This window comes from Panthera leo, chromosome C1 (genome assembly GCF_018350215.1).
Source record: "Panthera leo isolate Ple1 chromosome C1, P.leo_Ple1_pat1.1, whole genome shotgun sequence".
In the NCBI taxonomy this organism is placed as follows: domain Eukaryota; kingdom Metazoa; phylum Chordata; class Mammalia; order Carnivora; family Felidae; genus Panthera; species Panthera leo.
The window spans coordinates 125,572,668-125,597,921 of record NC_056686.1 but is presented as its reverse complement, the minus strand read 5'-3'; the positions used below and the strand labels follow the sequence as shown (position 1 = coordinate 125,597,921).

Here is a 25,254-nt window from a genome sequence, read left to right as displayed (position 1 = left end):
AGATCGAGCCCTGTGTTGGGTTCTGTGCTGAGAGCGCAGAGCCTGCTTGGGATTCTCTCTCTTTTCTCTCTCTCTCTCTCTCTGTCCCTCCTCTGCTCATGCATGTGTTTTCTCTCCTTCACAATAAATAAATAAACATGAAACAAATAAAAAAAATAAAATGGAAAAGCAATTCTTGGACAGTAAGGGATTCTGGAAGTGGTAGGTAAAGAGTAGGTTGGAGAGAAAGGGCTTCTAATTCATCAGGTTCTGGGGGCAGAAGGAAGAGAAGCTAATTAGTTTCTGATAATTAGTCTGGGTCATCTTTTTCGGATGGATTGACTTGACAAAGTTACAAAATCATGGTATCTCAGTGAGATTTGACTCCTCATTAGGATGTAACTTTATTCTATGTGACTGTTATAGTACATTTCTATTCAATTCAAATTAGTAAATACTTTTGATCCCTTCTGTATGTGAGGCATTGTAGAGAACACAAAAAGGCACTTAAACTCTCAAAATCATATCTCATATTAATTGAGAACTTGCCATGTGCCAAAGATGTTATAAGAATTTTACAGTTGTTAACTAGTTTAATCCTTTATAAGATGAGTACTTTTAAAAATTGAAATACAGTTGACACACATGTTACATTATTTTCAGGTGTACAATATGGCAGTGTGACAACTCTGTATGTTATGCTGTGCTCACACAACTTAGCTACCTTCTGTCACCATACAACTCTATTATAATATCGTTGACAATATTCCCTGTGCTGTACCTTTCATCCTCGTGACTTATTCATTCCATAACTGGAAACCTGTACCCCCCATCCCCCTTCACCCAGTTTGCCCATCCCACAGCTTCTTCCCCTCTGTTACTGTTCTTATTTGTTCGTTTGTCTTTTAGATTCCACATAAAAGTGAAATTATATGGTATTTGTCTTCCTCTGACTTATTTCACTTAGCATAACACCTTCTGGGATGAGCACTGTTATTACTCTCATTTTACAGAGAAAGAAACTAAGGCAAATAGAGGCTAGGTAACTCACTCAGGTCTTACGGCTGGTAAATGGGAGAGGCAGGCAATCTGCCACTATCAGTCTGTCTGCCTCATACTTGTAACAAGATCATTTTTGTGCCTGAAAACTGACCTGAGCATGTATGGTTGGGTTCACCCACTAAGAATGGTAGTCTCGGAGATAAAGGGGATGGTTAGACACTTTGGAACTCCAGGATCCCCTTGAAATGACAAAGTCAGCTTGGCTCATGGTAACTCCTCTCATTTGCTTCAGCCATGTTATTGACACAAGTTAGAGACTAGTGAAGCTGCCAAGTCTTGCTAACCAAACAATTGTGCTGCCATCCCCAAGATACCACAAGTCAGCCAGGGCCTGGATGCTCTCCTGAATCCCCCAAGAGACCAGCCCCCAAAACAGCTTATTTAGAATGAGTGATGGGTTGAGCTAGTTATATGGAAAATATCCATTTGGGATGGCAACTGGTAGCTCTTGCTTTTTGAGCTCCTTAGTAATTCATAAACCCAATCCCAGTGAATAATAAAATGACTTGCAGTCGAAGGCTTCTTACATTGTGTTGAAAACAACTTGGATGCACAAGTAAATAAATCCTCTTTCAGAGCCCATTAAAGTTTCTAGAAAACATTCATTGCATCAGTCAGCCACTGCAGCCAGTAATCTCCAGGGAGTTCAATATTTAGAGGAACATTAAATCTTTCAGGTTATTTAGGAGGCAATTTAATAGGTAACCCCCACCCTCAACTGGTGGGCAGCGTCCACAGATAACAGACATGGAAAAATTTTTGCATGTAGTCAGAGCTCAATAAATATTAAAGGAATACATAAATGATCAGTGATTACAGTGCCTAATGAGTCCACCTACATCTATTTAATGCATTATTGAAAATTTTCCATTTGCAATGAAAGAATAGAAAACAATACTGTTATAATTCTAGGAGGGAAGAAATAAAAAAGTGCAAATGAAAGTAGAATTATGCATCTTGATTCCTGATACTAAGAAAAGCAGATTTAGTTGCAGAAAGAACAGCAGGGTGGAGGAAGACTGGTAGAGAGGATCATGGGACTGTGGACACTTTAGGGGGATACTTAAGAGATGAAAATGGCACTGAGTTCCTAAAAATATACTTTGTAATGCAATATTTCAAATATAGAAAGTTGTAAACAATAGTACCATGAACTTCCATATATACTCACCAGTTTAGTTTCAAATGTTAGCATTTTGTGGCTTTGTTTTGTGTTACATATTTTAATTATACATTTTCAAGATATATGGCTTAGAAAGTATCTTAATTGAGGACTGGTTAAATGAATGAAAATATATCCATATGTTGGAATATTATGCAGTTATTTAAAAATCACACATTAAAAGAATTTTGATATATATTGGAAATTCTTGATTATGATATGAAATCACATATGTAGTAGAATTCAGATTTAAAATATAGATATATGCAGAAACACACAAGCAAAAAGTCAAATGAAATATATAATAACAGTGGTTATTTACCTTTGGGTAGTGGGATTATGGTTTATTTTTGTTTTTCTCTTTGGGATTTTCTGTATTTTCCAGAATTTCTTCAAAATCACTTCATAATTTGAAAAAGTATTTTTTTTCTAAAGCAAAATAATTTTTTTTTTTTTTTTTTTTTTTTTTGCATGTCACTAGCATGGTCTTTTACACCATGGCTGCGATGAGGGTAATATTTCAGCTTCCAAATGAAAGAGTAGGAAGATAGCATGAGGGATGGAAAGTAAGAGATTTTCCTGAGCCAACTCTGGGCTGATCAGGGAAGCATTTCTGCCTGTCCTTCTTCTAGTGGAATGGCCCATTCCTTTTGGGGGACTCTGTCCACGTTTCCTGCTGTGTGTAGCATGTCATCAGGCATCTTTCTCTCCCCCTGCCAGGGGAGTGGCACACTGATATTCTGTCCTCCAGCACCGAGCACAGTGCCTGGCCCAGTTGCACGTTGGCTGAGCGAGCGCTGCATACTCACTGCATAGATGGGGAAGAGTTCCTGCGCGTTCAGGTCCCATTCATTGATGTGGGAGCCAATCTGGACCCCTGGAAAACCCAGCTCCTTCACACAGCGCTCCATTTCCTTGACGGCCAGCTCAGGGGCCTGCATGGGCAATGTCCCCAGACCCACAAACCTCCTGGGGTGCTTTGCAACGGTGGCAGCTAGGTCGTTGTTTAAAAGCTGGCACAGGTCTAAAGTGTCCTGAGGTTTGGCCTGATAGAAACAGGTAAGGGAGAACCATAATGTTCAAAACCTATACTTCTTTAGATATTTGCTCTGAACAACACCTCCCTTGGGCTGAACCATTTGTCATTCTCTATGGCTTTACCCCTCAACAAGCTGGGGTACATTCAAATAGGCACTGGCTGCAGGGGACCCTGAAGCAGATCACTAAATGCAAAGAAAACTGCTAGTATATTGCTGATTGATTAGAAAATTGAAGCTATCATTGGAAGGGATAGACACAGTTACTGGACCTGCTGTCATTCTGTAGAAGAGATGGAATGAGGATGGGCCACACTCCCCCGCCCATCCCAGCTCAGACAAGGGCCTGAAAGGCTGAACACAGAGCACCACAGCTCCTCCAGGCAGGAGGCAAGGCCTGGTGAGTGCCCCACACCACCAGCAGCACACCTCCTTGTCATGCCTCATCATGGGACCCCCTCCTGTCCCTGTCTGTGTTCCTCTCCATCCTTCCCATTGGCGGTGACACTCAAGAGTTACCTTAGCAAAATGTTGAATGTAGATGGTTGGCTCTCTGTTCCCCTAACTTTCCCTTCTTTGTTGTTCTCTTTCCTTTTAACTTCATCCCACCCCACTGCCAGGAGTTTGGTACTCTCTTGAAATTCCAGTGGTCCAGTCAAAATGGTATGCAATCTTATAAGTTTGACCATATTGAAATCTTAGGGCATTTTTATTTTAAAGAATGAGTCTAATCACAGGAACGGATAAAGACTAAAATACTAATGCTGGACTATGAGCACAGGTGGGGGGAACTATGTGGGAGCAGGTGCTATTTCCATTGCTCCTTAAATCACAACACAAATGAATATTTACGTGGTTGAATGGATACTTAGTGCACCCCCAGCTATGTACAAAAATGACCTTCCACAGGCTTGCGATCATGCCTGAAACTCAGCATGTGAGACTTGATCACTTGGGGAAAGGCATCCAACTGCAGGAATCCCATTTTGAACTGTGTGTTTCCCTGGGAGAGGCAACATATGAGGCCATTATTATCGCTCTCACTCTGTAATCATTGTCGTCTCAGAATAAACTTGCTTGTCATTTACTCAGCAAGGCAGTGCTGGAATGAATCATGAGACAGGCAAGTTCTGATGGGATTAAGGTTGAGTCTAGAACTGACCCATTCAGTGGAAATGTAATATAAGTCACTTACTGACACGTGGCTCCTGGCTACCATTCTGGACCGTGCGGGTCTAGAGCAAGAACATGACTAGGAAAAAGGCTGGGGAAGTGACACTGCAGTGTGAGAAGCTGGGGGTGACTGCTGGTCTCTAAAGAGAAGGAGAATTGGTGTGTGTGGGGGGGTGATGTCAAGACTTGAGGTATCTGTCTACTCTCTTGTGAGCCTGACATGGGCCTCCATCCACCAAGGAGATGATTTCAGGTTCACACTTACCCAGTAACTAAACATGACAGGAACTGTGGAAAGAGCTTGCACGGTCACCCCTAGACACAGACACAAAGAAAGACAAAGACAATGACATGAATAGTCCAGTCACTCTTCTGGCATTTCCCCAGGCCCAGGAAGTCTCCATCTCAATCTCCCCTTCCCTGCTGTTCCTCCCTGTCTCCCTTCTTTCAGGCTCTCTGCCGCAGGCCTCCCTTATCCCTCAGCCCCAAGTCTAGGGGGAGGGATGAAGACTGGACAAAAATGACATCATTCAAGAAAAAATTAATTTGCCCCATTTGTCAAGAGCTATTTCTACCCTCCTTCCTGTGAAGTTTTATTTAAGCAAGTCATTTTTCCATTAATTCTTTCAGAGCTTTTCATTTTAGTTCATGGGTGACAGTTTCTTAGCCACCTTCCCTTTTAATTCATCTCCTAAGGGACTCTGGGTGGAGTCCCACTGTCTGGAATGGAATGCCCAGAATGGGTCTCTGGGTTTGGTCCCAGAATCCAGCAACCAGGATGCCTAAAATCTCTTGTCTTCAAGCTCCTGGAGCTGGGGTATTAGGAGAGATGCTGCCCAACCGAGCTGGTTCCTCCTTCTGCCTTACCCACATCCAACCCACTAGCAAGTCCTGTTAGCTCTACTCCAGTTCCTTTCATTGCCCATCTTTCCCATTTCCTGCTACTACCTGGTCCAAGCCACAGGCGTATGTGGACCAATGCAGAAGCTCCAAACTGGTCTCCTACCCTCATTCTTGTTCTCGTACAGTTTGTTCTCTATTCGGAAATCAGAGTAAGAGGTAAAACTCAGATCAAGTCACTTCCTTGCTTAAAGCTTCCAAGGACTTTTCATCACACTTAGAGTAAAATCTAGACTTGAACATGGTGTAGGAGGCCCCACACAGTCTCTCCCAGGGCTCCCATTGCTCTTTGTTGGCCTCCTGCCTGTTCTTTGGAGCACTTTACTGTCCTGCTGTTCCACCTGCATGGAATGCTCTTGTTTTGGCTCATCATAGGATAGGCTCCTTTTCACCTTTAGTTCTTGGTTGAAATGTCAGCTCCTCAGAGAGGTCTTCCCCAACTCCAGCCACTCTCTCACCCATTGTTCCATTCCTTTCCTTTTCTATGCAGTCTGTCACTACTGTGTTTAGTGGCTCACTCTGTGGTTTCCCCTCCTTCAAGGTAAAAACCACGTGAGCCTGTCTATATCTCTAGTGTCCAGAGAGGTATCTGGCATGTAGACCAGACCCAATGAATGAAAGAATAAACTATTATTTAGTGAGGACTAGAGATGACAGTGTTTGATTAGAGAGCACTGTCAAAACATTGTTACAAGATAATATTTACGTTCATTGATTAGTAGAAAAGAGATAAGCTCCTTTCAATTGTAAAATCTTTACGTTTTACCTGAATATTTTTGCTTACATTGCTCTATTTCATTTCTACAGTTTGTATATTAGGTGTGAAGTCACATGGCTTAAAAGTGGTGGAATGAGGCTCCTGTCCAGCGTTGCTCTTTCCCTACACCCCAGTGGCCATTGCATGTCATAGATCTCATGTTAGCATGGTAAATTGCACAATTTGTGAGTTGGTTGGTTTGGATACATATTCTTTGGTCTCTGGGAGCTGAAAGGGAAAAAAACCAAATCTAATCTAATTGGAGCTTATATGTTTTAAAACAGGGGTCTTGGACCCTATGACATAGCACGATATTCCCCAAATTTACCTGTTGATTAAAATGGTAAGGGATGTTGTTATAAAAAAAAGTGCCTAGGCCCTCCTTTGGACATTCTGATTCAGTGGATGGGGCCCCAAAAAGAATTTTAGCAAGCACCACAGGTAATCCTTATCCTGAGAGAGGTTTGGGGAAAGCTTTTGTGGTGGAATGAGAGAAGCGGCCGTAGGTACAATCCTAGCTCTGCCATTTACTAGCTGTGTGATCCTGAGCAAATTACTTAACCTCCTTGCATTCCTTAGGTAATAATTGGTACTGTTGAGGGAGGATTAAATGTGAGCAGGTATGTGCTCACATCCCTCTGACTTCTCTGGGACTTTTAGCTTCCTTCATGTAGAGAGGACTGAGCTCCCACTCCATCCCTCACCAATTCTAACCTTCCTGGGTTGGTTCCAGAACCAGCTTCAAGAAGAATTCAACCTAGTTGAGGGCTTTGGAGACACAAAAATGTCATCTCATTGATATCTTATTTTGGTCTTTCTCAGCTCTGTGTTGGATCTTGTAGTGAAGAGACCCAGTGGCTGCCAGTTACATTTCCCTCCCGGTGAAGATGGCATGGATTTCTGGAATCTTCTATGCTGGGCCTTCATCATTTTATTTTCTTACCTCCATGGAGGTGGTAGGATATAGTTGTTAAGCCTTTGGGTCAGACTGCCTGGGTTCAAATCCTGTTTCTGCTCCCTACAAGCTGTGTGATATTGGACAAATTGCTTAACCTCCGTCCCTCAGTTTCTTCATCTATAAAATTGGCATAATAATAGATACTATCTCCTAGTGTTGTTATAGTGAGTTAATTTATAGTGAGTTAATTGAGTTAATACATGGTAGGTGCTGAGAGCTGTGCCTAGCACAAAGTAAATGCTCAGCAAAGGTTAGTCACAATGGTTCTCTCAAGGATAGCCATGGAATTAAACACAAAACAAAAACTGAAGGAAGCACACTTCATCTAAACTGCAGTCATAGGCAGTGGTTCTGACACCAGTTATCTGAGTGTCATTTCCACTAAGTTTTCTTTGAAAGGGTGGGTCCTTGCTCAAGCTTCACATTTAAATTATTTTTTAACATTTTAAATTTATTTTTGGAGGTAGAGCACAAGCCAGGAGGGGCAGAGAGAGAGAGAGAGGAAGACACAGAATCTGAAGCAGGCTCCAGGTTCTGAGCTGTCAGCACAGAGCCCAATGCGGGGCTCGAACCCATGGACCGCGAGATCATGACCTGAGCCCAAGTCAGACACTTAACCAACCGATCCACGCAGGGGCCCCTCAAGCTTCACATTTAGAGCAAAACCTTGCTCTTTGCTCTAGGTCTGGGAAGCTTGTTCTGTCTTGCTCCCCTCCCACCCCATATACTTCTAGAACTGGGGCATATACTTTTGTGTTCTGTGGAATAGTCTACAGAAATGCTTCAGACTTTCTGCAATGTTCAATTTGAATGCCAGTTTTTTTTTATTTTTTAAACTTTATTTATTTATTTTGAGAGAGAGAGAGCGAGCGCATATGTGTGTGGGGTGGGGCAGAGAGAGAGAGAGAGAAGGAATTCCAAGCAGGCTCTGCACTGTCAGCTTGGAGCCCAGTATGGGGCTCTAACTCATGAACCTGTGAGATCATGACCTAAGCCAAAACCAACAGTTGGATGCTTACCCAACTGAGTCACCCAAGCGCCCCTGAATGCCATTTAAATATATTTTTAATTGTTTAAAAAATATATGTAAAGCAGTACCTGACCAAAAGTATCCTAGACCAAATTCTTTTTTTTTAAATTTTTTTAATTTTTATTCATTTTTTGAAAAAGAGAGACAGAGCGTGAGTGGGGGTGGGGCAGAGAGAGAGGGAGACACAATCCGAAGCAGGCTCCAGGCTCCGAACTGATAGCACAGAGCCTGACGCGGGGCTTGAACACACGGACCGTGAGATCATGACCTGAGCCGAAGTCAGACGCCCAACTGACTGAGCCACCCAGGTGCCCCTAGACCAAATTCTTAAAAAAAAAAAATTTTTTTTAATGTTTATCTATTCCTGAGAGAGAAAGAGAGAGAGAGTGCCTGAATGCATGAGCAGGGGAGGGGCAGAATGAAAGAGGGACACAGAATTGGAGGCAGGCTCTAGGCTCTGAGCTCTGAGCTGTCAGCACAGAGCCCAGTGCAGGGCTCGAACTCACAAGCCATGAGATCATGACCTGAGCTGAAGTTGGATGCTTAACTTCCATCCAGGTACCCCATCCAGGTGCCCCAATCCTAGAACAAATTCTAACATGCTAGAGACTACCTCCTCATTTGGGGCTGGCAGGTTACTCATTTTGTGCAGACTTTGGAATAAAACATCTTCTGCTGTCTCTGTATATATTTGAAGATCTTATAAATTGGTCTTTGATAAAGAAGCTGCTAATTCTAAACTGCTCTTTCATTTATGTATATGCATTCTTTGTTTTCCATTTTAAATCTAGACCACTAATGTCAAATTTTAGGCCTGATGGTGTTGCAGTGGTGAGTTCCCCGTCATAGCACATGGGCACAGCTCTTGCATGTCCAGAAGGCTCAGTGTAGCTTCTTGGAGCATATGTTCCTCAGGTGGCACAGTCAACCAGGTAGTAATAAGTGAAAGCACAACATGGCCATCATACCTTATTTTAGATAGTCTTTGAAATTATTTTTTCTTTAAAGTTTATTTATTTTGAGAGAGAGAGAGAGAGACAGAGAGAGAGTGGGGGAGGGGCAGAGACAGAGGGAGAGACAGAGAGTCCTAAGCAGGCTCCACGCTGTCAGCATAGAGCCTGACATGCAGCCTGATCTCACTAACTGTGAGACCATGAGCTGATCCAAAATCAAGAGTTGGACACTTAACTGACTGAGCCACCCAGGTGGCCCTGAAATTCTTTTAAATTCTAATTCTAATTTTAAATTATAAATCCTTTATATCTTAAATATAAGATAAGGAAAACCAAGCAGTTCTTAGAAATTGTTAGTGATTCAGCTTTGAAACAAGAATTTCCTAATTCTCCTCTTTCAGAGTTCTGGATTAGTTTCATTGTAGAGTATTCTGAGATTATATGATTAACTTTCTTTTTAACTATTACCCTTCCCACCCCTTATATGTCAATGGGGATGTTCTGTGTACTGTGCACTGAGACAAACCATAGAAAGAAAATGGATTCCCAAATCTGACTAAACAAGCAATTGGCATCCTTAATCTGTGAATTCTAATTTTTACTGTTTTACTTGACTTTATAGTAAGTAAAGACATTTGAAGTTAAAAAGTTTAAAGTAATAAAATACCACTTTTATCTTTTTTGATGACATAGCATTCTACTTTAAAATAGGTTATACCTAATAAAAAAAAAAATTTAAATCCACACTCTAAAAACATTGTAAGTGGAAGGTCCCATCCCTCCCCCAGCAAAGCTGTAATAGGCTGGCCCATGGTAAAAAGGCAATCAGAAGCTGTTTATCACACAAATCACATCAAGTGGTGGTCAACACATTTTAGACACAGACATTCCTTTTACATTAGATGCAAACATTGGTAGTATTTCTTGTCGTAAGTACCTGCTTGGTCCATTTCTCTAATACGAACTTCTGGATCCCAGCAGTTCTCTTGGACCACTCTGAAGACCCTCCCATCTTTCAGCATCTTTGCTTCCCCCTAGGAGACAAAACTCACATCAGCAAAAGGTGGCCTAAGCTTACTTATTCTTCATTGTATGCTTTGGAACATGGTTCTCCCCTAATGTTTTTAGGGGTTTTTACTTAGTCCTCAAAGAAGTAGAAGTCTGTTCATTTAACAGGCCTCAGCTTTTTATCCTCATGCCTTAATGTTGACTTTGAATCAAAGGGGTGTGCTCTGTGAGTGTCTGTGGCTGGACATAGAGAGAAAAAGGTCATGGCCATAGCCCTTTGGGGCTGCATACTGAGGATGGCTGGTCACCTTGCTGATCTGAACTGCTGGCTGCAAGACCTGAGAGGATGGCCCAGTGTCTGGAAAAATCCAGATCCATAACATTTTAGATTTGGAAAGGGCTTCTAAGATAGACATCTAGTCCAACCTTTTTGTTTTATAGAGGAGCAACAGATGGGTAGTGACAGTAAATGATTTATCTAGCAGAGCAAGTCTCACTGATGTCAACACCTGCAGTAGGAGGCAGGCAATGAAGTGAATCACTTTAGTAGCATGTATGAAATTTGGTGCTGAGCTGCTGGCTTCCACCAGGCACCATGTCTGCCTGTGTACACCATGTTTAATACTCAGTGCAGGGATCCTCTAAATTGGACTTCCATTTGGTGATCCCTAGAGAAAAGGGAAAAGTCTTATCCAGGTCTTTGATATCAGAGTCATCAGGTACAAATCACCATTCTACCACTTACTGTGTAGCCTTGAGCAAGTTAAAAAAACATCTCTGAGACTCAGTTTTCTCATCTCTAAAATAGGAATAATGTTACTTACCTTAAAGGGATGTTGTAAGCATGGAATGGGTAATCCATATAAGGTACTGAGTGAAGTATCTGACACATGTTAAGTGTTGGTTATTGTAAGTACTTGCTATTCATGATGTATGGCTAATTAGGGACTAGACTATCCCCTGATATTCCCCTGCTTTGAGGGCACACTACCTCTGTGGTGCTTCAGGGGCTCAGACTTGCCTTTGGGCCCTATATGATTTGGCCTAGTGGGTATGTGGTGATCAGAGGCCTTGTGCTCTGCTTGGTGGAGTCCTCTGCCCTTCTGCTCGTCCTCTTGGCTTGATCATGAGTTGCACACAGGCCTTGCCACAGCTTCCTTCTCCATCCTTCTATTCCATGGATAAGACCTTCCCTGCCTCCTACATGGAGGAAGCCAGCTACTTTTTACCTTCACGTGTGGCAGACCGTTCATATTTGGCATGCATAAGTAAGACCTCACATTCATGTTTCATTTCTTTGTAAAATTTTTTTTTAATGTATATTTATTTTTGAGACAGAGAGAGAGACAGAGAGTGAACAGAGGAGGGACCGAGAGAGAGAGGGAGACACAGAATCTGAAATAGGTTCCAGGCTCTGAGCTGTCAGCACAGAACCTGATGTAGGGCTTGAACTCATGAGCCGTGAGATCATGATCTGAGCCAAAGACAGACACTTAAGCAACTGAGGCACCGAGGTGACCCTATGTTTTCATTTCTGATGGCTGTGGAAAAGGTCAGCAAGCAAGTGACTTGTGTAACTGAGATGTCTACAACTCGGCAGACTTGAGTCTCTGGACATCAGGATTGATTTCAGTTCCCATCCTTTTCTGACCTTGGCAGCATCTGAACAACCTTCCCAGATTGGGGAATCTCCTGTGAGAGTCTTGGTGGAGGCAGGTCCCAGACTCCCTTTGATAAAGCCCCAAAGCTCCAATACTTGCTCTCCTTGCCCCAAGCTTGACCAGTCAATGCTTGGGTTTTAATCAAGATCAAGGGATGCAAAAAGACAGGATCAGTGAATTTATTCTCCCAGCGATGCCAGCAGTGGCTACATGCTGTGTCCATTGGCAGTGGTACCAGTGGCAGTGTCCAGTGTCCAGCTAGGAGGCAGCAATGCCCTAGCCAGGCTAGTCCTGTGGTGTGGCATTGGCTGTGGCTTCAATCACCTGCACATCTTATGATTGTGGTTCCCTAGGCATGTGTAATTCTTGAGGGGCTTAAAATACTTGCAACTAATTCCTTTTCTGCTTAAACTAACCATTGTTGGTTTTTGTTATTTGCCACCAAGAATCTTGAATGATACTGATTGCACAAAGAGAATATAGGAACACATGTCTTTCCATTTGGTGAAGAAGGGAGGGGAGAGGAATGACGGTAAAAGAAAAAAATCAAGAAATAAACTTTTATTTGCCAAATTAGAGGCTTTATGTTTCTTTTACTCCTAAATAGGGAAGCTTAAACACCATAAAATAATCAGAATAGCAGAGTGCTGAAGAGCATGTATTCTGACAAACCTGGGTTTAAATCTCATGAAAATACTTACTACAGTAGAATTGGCCAAGTTAGGGGATTTCTGGGCTGAAGACTCACTTTTTCTATTTGCAAAATGTAGATGATTATATTTGTCATGCTTGTGGCCACCCAGCATCCTTGGAACACTTCTGTGTGTAAGGGAAGTTTATGAGGGAGATTCCCGACTTCACTTTCCCAGCCTCCCTTGTAGTGAGGGTACTAACATGCGTGTAAAAGCTACCTTCTGGTATGGGTGCTGTCTGAGGTATCAGACGTGGCTAGAGCAGAAATGGTAGCACTTTGGTCTCCAGTCTCAGCCTGAGTGTGAGGTTCCTGTCTCTGGCTAGAAGAGGCAGCACTTGCATCTTTGCTGACACAGCCCCCCCCCCCCCCCCCCCCAGGTATGATTGGGCATTGTGCATGTTAGCACAGCCTCATGGATTGATCTTTTGTCCTCCCAGGAGGTCTGTGAGCTGCCTTTCCACTTAAGCAAGCTAGAGTGGGTTCTTTTGTTTGCATCTTAGAACACTGAGTGAAACAGGAGATTCAGTAATAGAATGTTTAAAAAATTTTTTTTAATGTTTATTTAGTTTTGAGAGAAAGAGAGAGAGTGCGTGTGCGGGTGAGGGGCAAAGACAGAGGAAGACAGAGGATCTGAAGCAGTCTCTGTGCTGACAGCAGAGAACCCAATGCAGGGCTCAAACTCATGAACTGTGAGATCACAACCTGAGCCTTAATTGACTGAGCCACCCAGGTGTCCCAATAGTAGAATGTTAGTAAAGAATTTAGCACCTCAGAGAATATGCTCAATCATTTTGGACCAAATTTTACCATATATTATCAATGGCAGGGGAGGAGTTTGGGTTTTTCTGGGAGATAGATGAGTAAGTTTTGGTTTCAGACAAAGAAGAGCACATTAAAGCAGAAATGAGTCATTTAGTTCAACTCTTGCATCTTATGGATGCATTGACTTGTCCAAAGTCGTACACTAAGTTGGTTTAGGGCGGGGATAAGACCCAAGTTTATGGAGCCATTTTCCACACCACCACACTGATATTGGTAATTGGGGGCTATCTAGTAGGCAAAGGTTAGTTACTATCATTTCCTAAACGTTCTGATCTTTTGAGGGGATTGTACTCATTGCATGGCAGGAAAATCAGACTCACTAAACCTCTCTCTCCACATCCTTCCTGTTGGATCCATGGTAAGGCTGATGAATGACAGTAACTGTCAGTAGAAGTCTTTCTGACTGTCAAGTACCACAGAGAAGCGGCTGTATCCCATAATAGGCTCCCAATTCTCATTGTTTCTTCAGCCAGAATTTTGGGACCTGACAGCCATTGTTAAGAATCAATTCTTGATCCCTCTCACTTTACATTTGGGGACCCAGTGTCTTTTCAGGGCTGCAAATGTGCCTCAGAGGGCAGCACTTGGTGCTGGGGGTAGGACAGAGGAGTCTCTTGGGTTATGTTTTTAACGTTAACATCAGTGTCAACCAAGATCTTAAACTAAACTAATAACCAAATAATTGGAGTAAGCTGCTCTAATTTATTCAACCCACAAAAAAATTTCATTTTTCTAAACTCTCTAAAGAAAACCAAGTTCTTTTTTTAAAAGCTTCCCAACCAACGATTGCCACCCAGAAAAACCATTTCAAATATACCTCTAATATTTTTAAAGCCAGAACACCATGACATAATAGAAATCATGGTATTGAAGAAGTCAGGAGACCAGGATCCTATGTGTAAACACTTAACCTCCCAGAACCTCAGATACTAACTATAAAATAAGAGTTTAGAGTAAGTGATGTGTAAGGTCTCTTCCCAGGATGGTGTAATATGCTGCTCCAATCCTCCTGCAGGAATAAAAGACCTTTTCTCCTAGCTTCTGGGAGTGTTGCCAACAGCTCTGGGCTATCAGCCCCTATGGGGAGATAGGAAGACTGCCTCAGTTGAGAAGAGTCACCTCCCTCCCTCCAGGTCCTGCTTCATTTCCAGGGCAGCCCACTTCCAATGACTGGTTGACAGAGTTATAAAGGCCCCTCTCTTTGTCCTCCCGCACCCCCAACTTGGGACAGTTCTGAAGGTTAGCTTTAGAGCTCCAGGTAGGGTTGGCTGAGGCTCCATTGAAACATCACAGCTCAACATTGCCTTCTGTTCTATCCTGCTTCGTTCTCTTCACTTCCCACTGGTGTCCATTGTCCGACACTTCCTGATAAACCTCCTGCATGCTAATTTCTGTCTCAGAGTCTGATTTCCAGGGACCCTAATCTGTGACACTTCTGGTTTTCACATTCTAATTCTTTTTTTTTTTAATTAAAAAAATGCTTATTTATTTTTGAAAAAGAGAGAGAGAGAGAGACACCAGGCTGTCAGCACAGAGCTCAACGTGGGGCTCGAACTCAAGAACCTTGTGACCTGAGCCAAAGTTAGGCGCTTGACTGATTGAGCCACTCAGGTGTTCTTCACATTCTAATTCTAATACTATCCACAAATAAGTTCCAATATGGCTGGTATTCAAATGACCGGTACTGCATGTGTCATTTAAAGTGTGTGTGTGTGTGTGTGTGTGTGTGTGTGTGTGTGTGTGTGTGTTTAAGTTTATTTTTTTATTCTTGAGACAGAGAGAGAGAGAGAGAGAGCATGAGCTGGGGAGGGACAGAGACAGAGAGAGGGAGACAGAATCTGAAGCATTCTGTGTGAGCTGTGTGTTCTTTATCCACTTGAGTGGCTTCCTGGCTCCCCAGTGACGGAATGAGAGATAATAGAAAAAATATGTATTGGTCTCTGCCCCTGGTTCCTGGCACAAAGCTTCTGAAACCCTTGTAATTTCTTAAGTAATAAGAACCCTAGGAGCATCTCTTACTTTAACATTTGGTCTTTGAACCCCTGACTTAGGGCTGCTAAAACCCTCATAAATTCCTAAGTGGTAGAGCACCAGGAGCATCTTTTGTTCTATTGATGTGACTCTGAGTAGACTCCTGGATGGCTCCTGGATGGCAGCTGGTCATCAGAAAGACCAAGCCATGATGAGAAGCTTAGAATTTCCAGTCCTCCCACCACTTCTAGAAATGGAGTTAATAATTGAACATGTCTACATGAGAAAGCCTCCAAAGAATCCCAATAGCATGGGGTTCTGGGAGCTTCCAGAATGGAGAACACATCCACAGCAGGAGGATGAATGCATCTCAACTCTATAGGGATGGAAGGTCCTGAGCTTGGGACCCAGGTGAAAAACTGGGTAAGCCTTTCTTTTTTCTTTCTTTCTTTCTTTCTTTCTTTCTTTCTTTCTTTCTTTCTTTCTTTCTCTCTCTCTCTCTCTCTCTCTCTCTCTTTCTTTCTTTCTTTCTTTCTTTTTCTTTCTAATGTTTATTTATTTTGAGATGGAGCATGGGCAGGGGAGGGGCAGAGATAGTGAGAGACAGGATCTGAAGTGGGCTCTGTACTGACAGCAGAGCCCAAGGTGGGGCTCAAAATCAAGAACCACAAGATCACAATCTGAGCCAAAGTCAGACACTCAACTGACTGAGCCACCCAGGTGCTCCAGGTTTTTCTTTATGGGGGAAATAATCTTGAGAGCAGGAACCTAATGAGATCACGCAGAATAGTATGTGTGAAAATGCTAAACAGATAGAAATAATGTGTATGTGTGTATGTGCATGTGCACGCATGTCTGTATTGTATTCCCAAGGGCCTGAAAAGCACTCAGTGGATGTTCTTGATGCTTCTGACCCAAGGATTTGTAAAGGACCCCATGCCTACCCTCTGAAATGTTCCCAAGTGTTCTCCCCCCACCGGCTCTGAAAGGAGGCCATGCAAACTGACTTGCTACCTATACTTTTATAAATACTCAACCAAATGACAAATGGTGTGTTTTAGTTGTGAACAAAGCTCGATTCATTCCAAGAGCAATGAAAAACCAAAGGTTAAGAAGACAAACACATGGGGAAGACCAGAGAAATGTTTTGGAAAGATTTTTCAGAGGACAAGAGTCTCCGAGGTAAATCAGTCATGGGGGCTACAAAATATTTGTTCAAAAGAATGTGGGAGAACAGAAAGAAATTTCAACTACCAAATACTGGATTTTCTCATTGCTTAGCCTAATTTCCATATTTATTTACATTTGCAAGTTGTTTTTCCAGTGACTGTAATCCCTGACCACTATAATTATGAAAAATACAGATCCGGTTCTGTTGTGTTTTGATTTGTTTTTGAGAGGGAAGAAGAGTGTTACTGTTTGTTCTATTTAATTGTATCCAATTTTGCTGGAAATATGTAGGTGGTAGATATGAAATGTTTTCGTTCCTGTTTTCTTTAGGAGATTTACTGTTTATGAATCTCTCTCTCTCTTTTTTAAAATTTTTTAATGTTTTATTTAGTTTTGACTGAGAGAGAGAGACAGAGCATGAGTGGGGGAGGGGCAGAGAAACAGGGAGGCATAGAATCCGAAACAGGCTCCAGGCTCTGAGCTGTCAGCACAGAGCCTGATGTGGGGCTCGAACTCACAGACCGCAAGATAATGACCTGAGCCGAAGTCAGACACAACCGACTGAGCCACCCAGGCGCCCCTGTTTATGAATCTCTTGACATAAAAACAAAATGAAATGAAAGTCATTCAAATGCAGTACCAAGGTTACAAACTGGACTTCAAAACCAATCACAGACTTCCCAGTCCTGCATTTGGGGCTTCTCAGTAGCCTTGAAATCAGCTCCACCCAGACTGTTCTCTTCCTTAGGCAGATTTGAGGCCAGCTGAGATCATCAGCTCCTGGGGTAGAACTAGCACTTTTAATGGGAGGAGTGTAGCACAGTGTCTAAACCAGCACTTAGTGGGCATTCTTTAATGAAGGTGAAAACGAGCCACCCAGAGATTCTGATGTTCAAAACTCTTTATTCTCCACTGCCTTCAGGATCAAGTACAAAGGCCTACACCTGTTCTTCAAGACCCCGTCTGATGAGGCTTCTGCCCACCTTTCTGGCTTCTTCACACCCCTTGGCTCCCTAAACTCTGCCTGTCTCTGTTCATTTTCCACAGAGCCATCAAGGTGGTCTTTTTAAGCCATTAAGACCCTCCAGAGCATCTGTGCATTGAGAATAAATCCAGACTCTGCAGCATGTCCCCAGCATCCCTCCATGACCTGGCCCCTGCCTACCTCACCAATCTCATTTTCTATCGTCTCCCTCTTTCACTACATTTAGGCATATTCCTTTCTGTTCCTTGAACACAGCTCTTTCTCATTTGGTGGGCTTTGCAACTGCTATTCCTCATCCAGGGACACTTGCCCAGGCTTTTCCTTCCTGTCTTCTAAGTCTTAGCTGGCTCCCTGAGCAGCCAGCCCAGTGAATCTTCCCCAGTCACTTGCAACCACAGCACTGTTTTTCATTCCATTCTCTGTAGTGATCACATTTGTCATCCCCTAGAATTTGAGCACCATGAGGGCAGCAAGTGTCTCAGACTGGTTCACCAGCATATTCCTGGTGTCTAGACTGGTGGGCCTAACACAAAATAGGAGTCAATATAAATCAGTGAGTAAGTGAATGAATGTCTAAGCCAGTGGTTCTCAGAATCCCCAGAGGCTTGTCAAAACAACGGATTGCCATCCTGACCCTCAGAGTCCCTGAGTTGGTAGATCTGGGGTGAGACCCCCAAATTTACATTCCTCCCAAGTTACCTCTGCACATGGTAACTGCGTCCTCTCAGACCACAATTCCTCCAGGGTGTGCTCCCAGGGCCTGTCTATGTCTAGCGGGAAGCTCAGGAATGTTCCCTCTGAGCTCCACCCGAGCAGAAAATGCCTCTGAAAGTGAAGTCAATCCTGACCTGTGTGCAGGGCTAGACTTCAGCTCACTTTTAGGTGGGCCTTGTTATTTGCAGAATGCTTTGCCCCAGCCCTTCCTCCTCTTGCTTTTCCTCTTACCAAACTCAACCCTTAATAGCGATGGCTTTTTCTCCTCCTTGTCTCCGGTGTTTAATTTCTCCAGCTTGTGCTCAAACTTAAACTGTGCCATTTATTTGGTTGGCCTTAATATAATGTAATAACCTATGGAAGGAGCCCACCTCTCTTCCTTGAGGCAGAGCAATAAATGCTAAAATTGATTCTAGGGCAGAGGGGAAAAAAAAGAAAGGGAAAAAAAGAGATTTCTTAATGGCTTCTCAAATTGCAGTTTTAGTTTCCTAAATCCTGCTCTTTGAAGTCACCCTCATTTTTCCTAGTCATTTTGAGAAACTCAGTGCTGCTCCCTTGCCTACTACAAAGTCAGTAAGAGGACCTGAGTTGAGCTCCATGGAGGCCTGCCTGCAAGAACGTCTCAGGCTCAGGATGTCCCTCGTCCAAGGTACATACACACTTTGGAGAAACTCACCTTGCTGTGATGTTGGAGCTGCACCCAGCCTCCATAGCCGAATCTCTGTGGAGGAGAAGCACAGTCAGTCTGGAGGAACAAAATAGGGATGACTGCAATAAAGGGGTATCCTTGTGGCAGAGGGTCCTGAGCTCCAATCTTTCAGATTATGACCTTCCCATTTTCTGCCCTGACACCCATGTATCACTTTTTCGATATTGATATTTAAGTCAATTTACTTTTTTCCCTCAAATATATTTATTCAGGAAGAAAATTGTGTATCATAGAAATGCTAGTTTTATCTAGGTTGCAGTTTTTATTTTTTTTAATTTTTTATTAAAAAAAAATTTTTTTAACGGTTATTTATTTTTGAGACAGAGAGAGACAGAGCATGAACAGGGGAGGGTCAGAGAGAGAGGGAGACACAGAATCTAAAACAGGCTCCAGGCCCTGAGCCATCAGCACAGAGCCCGACGAGGGGCTGAAACTCACAGACCGTGAAATCATGACCTGAGCTGAAGTCGGATGCTCAACTGACTGAGCCACCCAGGCGCCCCTAGGTTGCAGTTTTTAAATGAGGATTAACATCAGGGCACCTGGGTGCCTCAGTCAGTTGAGTGTCCAACTTAGGCTCCAGTCATGATCTCGCGGTTCCTGGGTTTGAGCCCTGCGTCAGGCTCTGTGCTGACATCTCAGAGCCTGGAGCCTGCTTCAGACTCCTTCTCTCTCTGCCCCTCCCCTGCTTACGCACTGTCTCTCTCTCTCTCTCTCTGTCTCTCAAATATAAACATTTAAAAAAAATTAAAAATAAATACATGAGGATTAACATTAAAAGATACTTGTTCATGGAATGCCTGGGTGGCTCAGTTGGTTGAACTCTTGATTTCAGCTCAGGTCATGATCTTGGCAGTTGATGGGTTTGAACCCTGCATCGGGCTCTGTGCTGCTGGTGTGGAGTCTGCTTGGGATTCTCTCTCTCCCTTTCTCTCTGCCCCCTCCCACTTGTGCTCTCTCTCTCTGTCTCAAAATAAATGAATAAACTTTTAAAAATCCCCTATTCTAAAACAAACAAATAAATAAAATCTCATTTTGTTCATTCATTCTTCAAACCCTCAAGGAACCCCCACACTTAACCAGCCTTACTAGGGCAGAGAAAATAAAAGGACACTTCCAGCCTGTGTGGAACACAGGCTTGAACATGTGGGGCTGGGCTGGCAAGTATTAAAGGGTTATGGGGTGTGAGACCTGCTGTGGTTGAGTAACACACAAAGTCTTTGGGAGTCGGGAAAAGCACAACTTGGGTTAGGTGGTGTCTAAGGAGGGAGGTTGAAAAGATAGTCTGGGATCATATTGGAGAGTAACTTCCAATGTTCTGTATTTCCATGCTTCAGATGAGTGCCTCTTGATGGAGGAAGGGAAGGTATTGGGCCAGAAACAATGGTGTGAGAAGCTCATCAACACTCTGGTCAGTAGTTATGGGTAGGGAACTTGAACATTAGCTCAACTTCTTGCTTGTTGTAGTTGGATGAGACCAGATAACAGTGGTTGGTTCTTATGCCATGCTACAGGGAAGTTGTCTTCAGGGAGTCAGGTCTTGGCAGGTTCTCTTCCTAGCAGCCCTCTCACCTCCAGACTGAGAGGGGAGGTCTGCGCCTACAGCACAAGGGTGTTTGTATGTCTCTGTGTCTGTGACCAGGGACTGCCAGTCAGATTTAAGATTTGGTCAATTCTGTACCAGCTTTATTCTACCTTGGCATAAGGTCTGTTCTTGAGTTCTAACTCCAAATAATCATATTAGCTCTGAAAGTCTACCTGTCTCCTTCCTAAGTGACAATAGGGGACCTGGAGTAGTAGGGTGGGCATGCAGAAGAAACTATTCACCAGGGGCCTTAGCTTCTCCTCCGTACCCAGTTTCTCCTTTGCCTGCACCCCTCCACCCCACTCTCCTCCTTTCATGCATTTGATACCATAGTGCTTCCCCCATTGTCTTCTCCTGGCTAAAGCTGCTGAGAGATGTATATTGGAGGAGGGGGTGGAATAAAGCCTCAACCAGTTACATTTTAGAGTAAACAAACTTTCTCTCAAATTAAAATTTGCCATTGAAATTTTACTTTACTGTAGAAGAAAAGTTTTGTTTTCTTATTTCCTTCTTTCCTTTTCTTCTTTCCTTCTCTGTTCCCTCTTTCCTCAGTCTTTTTCTTACATTTTGTTAATTTGCTAAGGAACTTTAACCCGTAAGCTATCAGCCTAAAGTATTCGATTGGAGGAAGAACAGAAAAGCAGAGGGAGGCAGAACAAAGGGATCTTGTCACACGTGACAAGCCACTTCTATTATCATTGGCTTTGTTGGGGTAACTTATCATCTCAAAGTCTCTGTTTCCTTATGTGTAAAATGAGGCTGATAGCTGTAGCTGTGACATAGGGTTTTATGGGAATTCATTAAGATAAAATTCATAGAAAGCTATTGACTCCAGACCCTGCTTATAGAAAGGGCCTCATCAATGCAAACAGTGATCATGATGGTGGTGACAGTGGCATTGGTGGTGCTGGAGGTGGGAGAGGTGGTGACAAAGGTGGTGATGGCAATGGTTGTGGCGTTTGTAGGGATGGCAGTGGCGGTATTGGCAATGGGAGAGGTTGTGAGGTGGTAGTGGTGATGGTTGTGCTGGTGAGCTTGGCGGTGGTGGGGGTGGCAGATGGACAGCACTGGGGGTAGCATAGTGGTGACAGTCTATTTTATCCTTAGGTGTGTCACCCTGTGTTCCTCCTTCCCCTTTCTTGGGAAGCACAAAATTTGAATACTCTGTGCTTCTCCTAAGCCCCCTGCAAAGGCCTAACCTATTTAGGGCAGCTGCTCCAAGTCCAGGCTCTACATAGTTCCACAGCTGTCATCCTAGGTTGAACCAAGCTTGGGGTCTGAAATTTATGACCTTGAGAATTGTGATGAGAGCATATGCCTAGAAGCATTTACTGTCTGAAAATGTTTGACTGACAATGACCAGTATCCCATAGGCATTTAAGGGCATGACAATAAAAAACCAAACTAAAAAATTCAAGGGAATTCAGTTCTATATACAAAAGATGTGTTTCTGAAATTGGTTTGTATGAATCAGAGGTGGATGAACTGAATGGCATTTTTACTGTCTTGGGGACCTCATACTTCCATGAGGTGAGTAAGGAACCTCCTGTGTGATAAAAACAGGTATCTATTTCCTCAGAGGGGTTGTTTGAAAGTCAGACTATGTCTGGGATTTTGACTCCTATAACCTTACAATGATCAAGTGTAATTAAATCATTGCTAATGAAAAAAAAATGTAAATATATAATTTTTTTTTAAGTAAAGGCCAGAACTTTTGACCCCATTTAAAACTAGGAGAATCACCACAAAAGGCCCCGAATAGCCAAAGTAATTTTGAAGAAGAAGACCAAAGCAGGAGGCATCACAATCCCAGACTTTAGCCTCTACTACAAAGCTGTCATCATCAAGACAGCATGGTATTGGCATAAAAACAGACACATAGACCAATGGAATAGAATAGAAACCCCAGAACTAGACCCACAAACGTATGGCCAACTCATCTTTGACAAAGCAGGAAAGAACATCCAATGGAAAAAAGACAGTCTCTTTAACAAATGGTGCTGGGAGAACTGGACAGCAACATGCAGAAGGTTGAAACTAGACCACTTTCTCACACCATTCACAAAAATAAACTCAAAATGGATAAAGGACCTGAATGTGAGACAGGAAACCATCAAAACCTTAGAGGAGAAAGCAGGAAAAGACCTCTCTGACCTCAGCCGTAGCAATCTCTTACTCGGCACATCCCCAAAGGCAAGGGAATTAAAAGCAAAAGTGAATTACTGGGACCTTATGAAGATAAAAAGCTTCTGCACAGCAAAGGAAACAACCAACAAAACTAAAAGGCAACCAACGGAATGGGAAAAGATATTTGCAAATGACACATCGGACAAAGGGCTAGTATCCAAAATCTATAAAGAGCTCATCAAACTCCACACCCGAAAAACAAATAACCCAGTGAAGAAATGGGCAGAAAACATGAATAGACACTTCTCTAAACAAGACATCCGGATGGCCAACAGGCACATGAGAAGATGTTCAACGTCGCTCCTTATCAGGGAAATACAAATCAAAACCACACTCAGATACCACCTCACGCCAGTCAGAGTGGCCAAAATGAAGAAATCAGGAGACTATAGATGCTGGAGAGGATGTGGAGAAACAGGAACCCTCTTGCACTGTTGGTGGGAATGCAAATTGGTGCAGCCGCTCTGGAAAGCAGTGTGGAGGTTCCTCAGAAAATTAAAAATAGACCTACCCTATGACCCAGCAATAGCACTGCTAGGAATTTATCCAAGGGATACAGGAGTACTGATGCATAGGGTCACCTGTACCCCAATGTTTATAGCGGCACTCTCAACAATAGCCAAATTATGGAAAGAGCCTAAATGTCCATCAACTGATGAATGGATAAAGAAATTGTGGTTTATATACACAATGGAATACTACGTGGCAATGAGAAAAAATGAAATATGGCCTTTTGTAGCAACATGGATGGAACTGGAGAGTGTGATGCTAAGTGAAATAAGCCATACAGAGAAAGACAGATACCATATGGTTTCACTCTTATGTGGATCCTGAGAAACATAACAGAAACCCATGGGGGAGGGGAAGGAAAAAAAAAAAAAAAAAAAGAGGTTAGAGTGGGAGAGAGCCAAAGCATAAGAGACTGTTAAAAACTGAGAACAAACTGAGGGTTGATGGGGGGTGGGAGGGAGGGCAGGGTGGGTGATGGGTATTGAGGAGGGCACCTTTTGGGATGAGCACTGGGTGTTGTATGGAAACCAATTTGACAGTAAATTTCATATATTAAAAAATAAAAAAAAATAAAATAAAATAAAACTAGGAGAATCTTTGCAAATCCTACTATTGGGCACATAGTAGGTGGTCCATAAAGTCTTGCTGAAGGAGAAAGCCATGACCTTATCATCATCATTGTTGCTGTGAATAATCTCATTGTGGATCAACCTGAAACAACATTCACCATGGTTCCTTGGTCCACCATGCTCCTGTTTATGACAGCAGAGAGTGGGTCTCTTGATTCATCAGAAACAATTTAATCAAGAACCTCCTGAATATGCTCTTTCCACCTCAGATAGATTTTGCCCCCTAAGGATCTTAACTGTAAGTCTGAGTAAAGTCATCATTAGCAAGTGAAAATGGAAACATTTCTCAAATCCTAATCCTTTGTAATCATTAGTTAATTATCAATCCAGGAATGTTGATTCTGCTTTCCTGTTTCTTCACTGGAGTAAGAGGCCAAGGTTATTGAGGTGTGTCCATTAATGTTTAATGAGGAAAGGCAAGTTGGAAAACAGATACTAGCTCTTCCAAAGAGGCTTCATCTTCTAAAATAAAACTAGTACCGGCTTCTTTTCATTCTTTTATTGGGAAGTTTGAAAACGTGATGAGAAAAGATCAGAGACTGATGTATTGAAATAATATTTTACCCATTAAGAAACAATTTGAAGACAAAGGAAAATCTACTGTGATTATTGAACTGCTCTTACCAAGGAAATTGTGCTCTTGCCTAACATCACTTTAATACTCACTTTACTGTGACAATGTAGACTGGGAGAGAGGGAGAAGGATACTAGCACTACTTACATGTCTATTTATTTATCTCACTCCTCCCAGTTTGAAAACATAGAACTGTTTTCTGCTGGTTATTTCATCACTGGCCTACCTGCAATCAAATGAAAACTTCTATCACATGTCAGATCCACTTGCTTGACCTGTGGGTTGAAGTCAGGTTCCAATGACCCTTTGACAAGGCCCTCCATGGGTTTATTGAGTGTGGGGAATTGGGGAACAGTCTGGTGTCGAGAAAGGCACTGGGGGAAAGAGGGACCACCATGGTTCCATATAGCTCTGGGATTCTAGGCTCATTTCTGAGTCTCAGTTACCTGATTGGTCCAGTGAGGTTAATAGTATAAATTTTATCTGCAATTCACATGATTTTATGTGAATCAAATATATATATTGCTTCCTGGAAGTATAAGAGTATAATGGTTATTATTACTATCATTATGTCATCAATGTTATTCAGTGTATCAGTTATCTGCTTACAGCATGTGAGACTACTAGCCTGGTTTATTGGGACAAATGCCCCTCCCATCTTTTGAGGGGACAGGTAGATGTTAAGAAGGAGAAGGGGGAAAAAGAGCGAGCAGCAAGTGTGCTTGGGAAGTCTCCAGGGCACACATTTATGGTTATAGCCTCCCTGAGCTCTGTATCTTTCAGCTTCCTAAGCAGATTTAACATTGCCTTTAGGGCCCTGCATTAGGTGAGGGCACCTAGAAATTATCAGCTTTTGACGAGAACTTCTTTGCTCAAACTGGAGGCAGGCTTCCAGGTGGGAGGCAGATAACAGGAGGTGGAATTGTGGCACAGGATACTAGGTAGGAAGTTTTCCCCCTTCAGCAAAGAAGAGGTACCTTTTAAGGCTGCTATGGGTCTTCATCACTAATCTTGTGAAGTGGTG

General features: G+C 42.8%; 1 protein-coding gene and 1 long non-coding RNA gene across 5 annotated transcripts in view; one reads left to right on the top strand and one right to left on the bottom strand.

Annotated features, from left to right (window-relative positions):
- LOC122225838 overlaps positions 1 to 25,254 on the top strand; it is a 65,065-nt gene that overhangs the window by 38,352 nt on the left and 1,459 nt on the right. The gene's annotated exons all lie outside the window — the stretch shown is intronic.
- Positions 1 to 25,254, bottom strand: part of ACMSD (aminocarboxymuconate semialdehyde decarboxylase) — a 55,257-nt gene that overhangs the window by 28,797 nt on the left and 1,206 nt on the right. The window contains exons 2-5 of one of the 2 annotated variants that reach the window (XM_042948531.1): positions 18,713 to 18,757; positions 9,949 to 10,045; positions 4,679 to 4,728; positions 3,013 to 3,249 (exon numbers count right to left, since the gene is read on the bottom strand). In XM_042948531.1, the coding sequence (XP_042804465.1) occupies positions 3,013 to 3,249; positions 4,679 to 4,728; positions 9,949 to 10,045; positions 18,713 to 18,757 (429 nt within the window). Of the gene's footprint in view, positions 1 to 3,012; positions 3,250 to 4,678; positions 4,729 to 9,948; positions 10,563 to 18,712; positions 18,758 to 25,254 lie in introns of those variants that run through there. The other variant, XM_042948532.1, reaches the window with a different exon arrangement.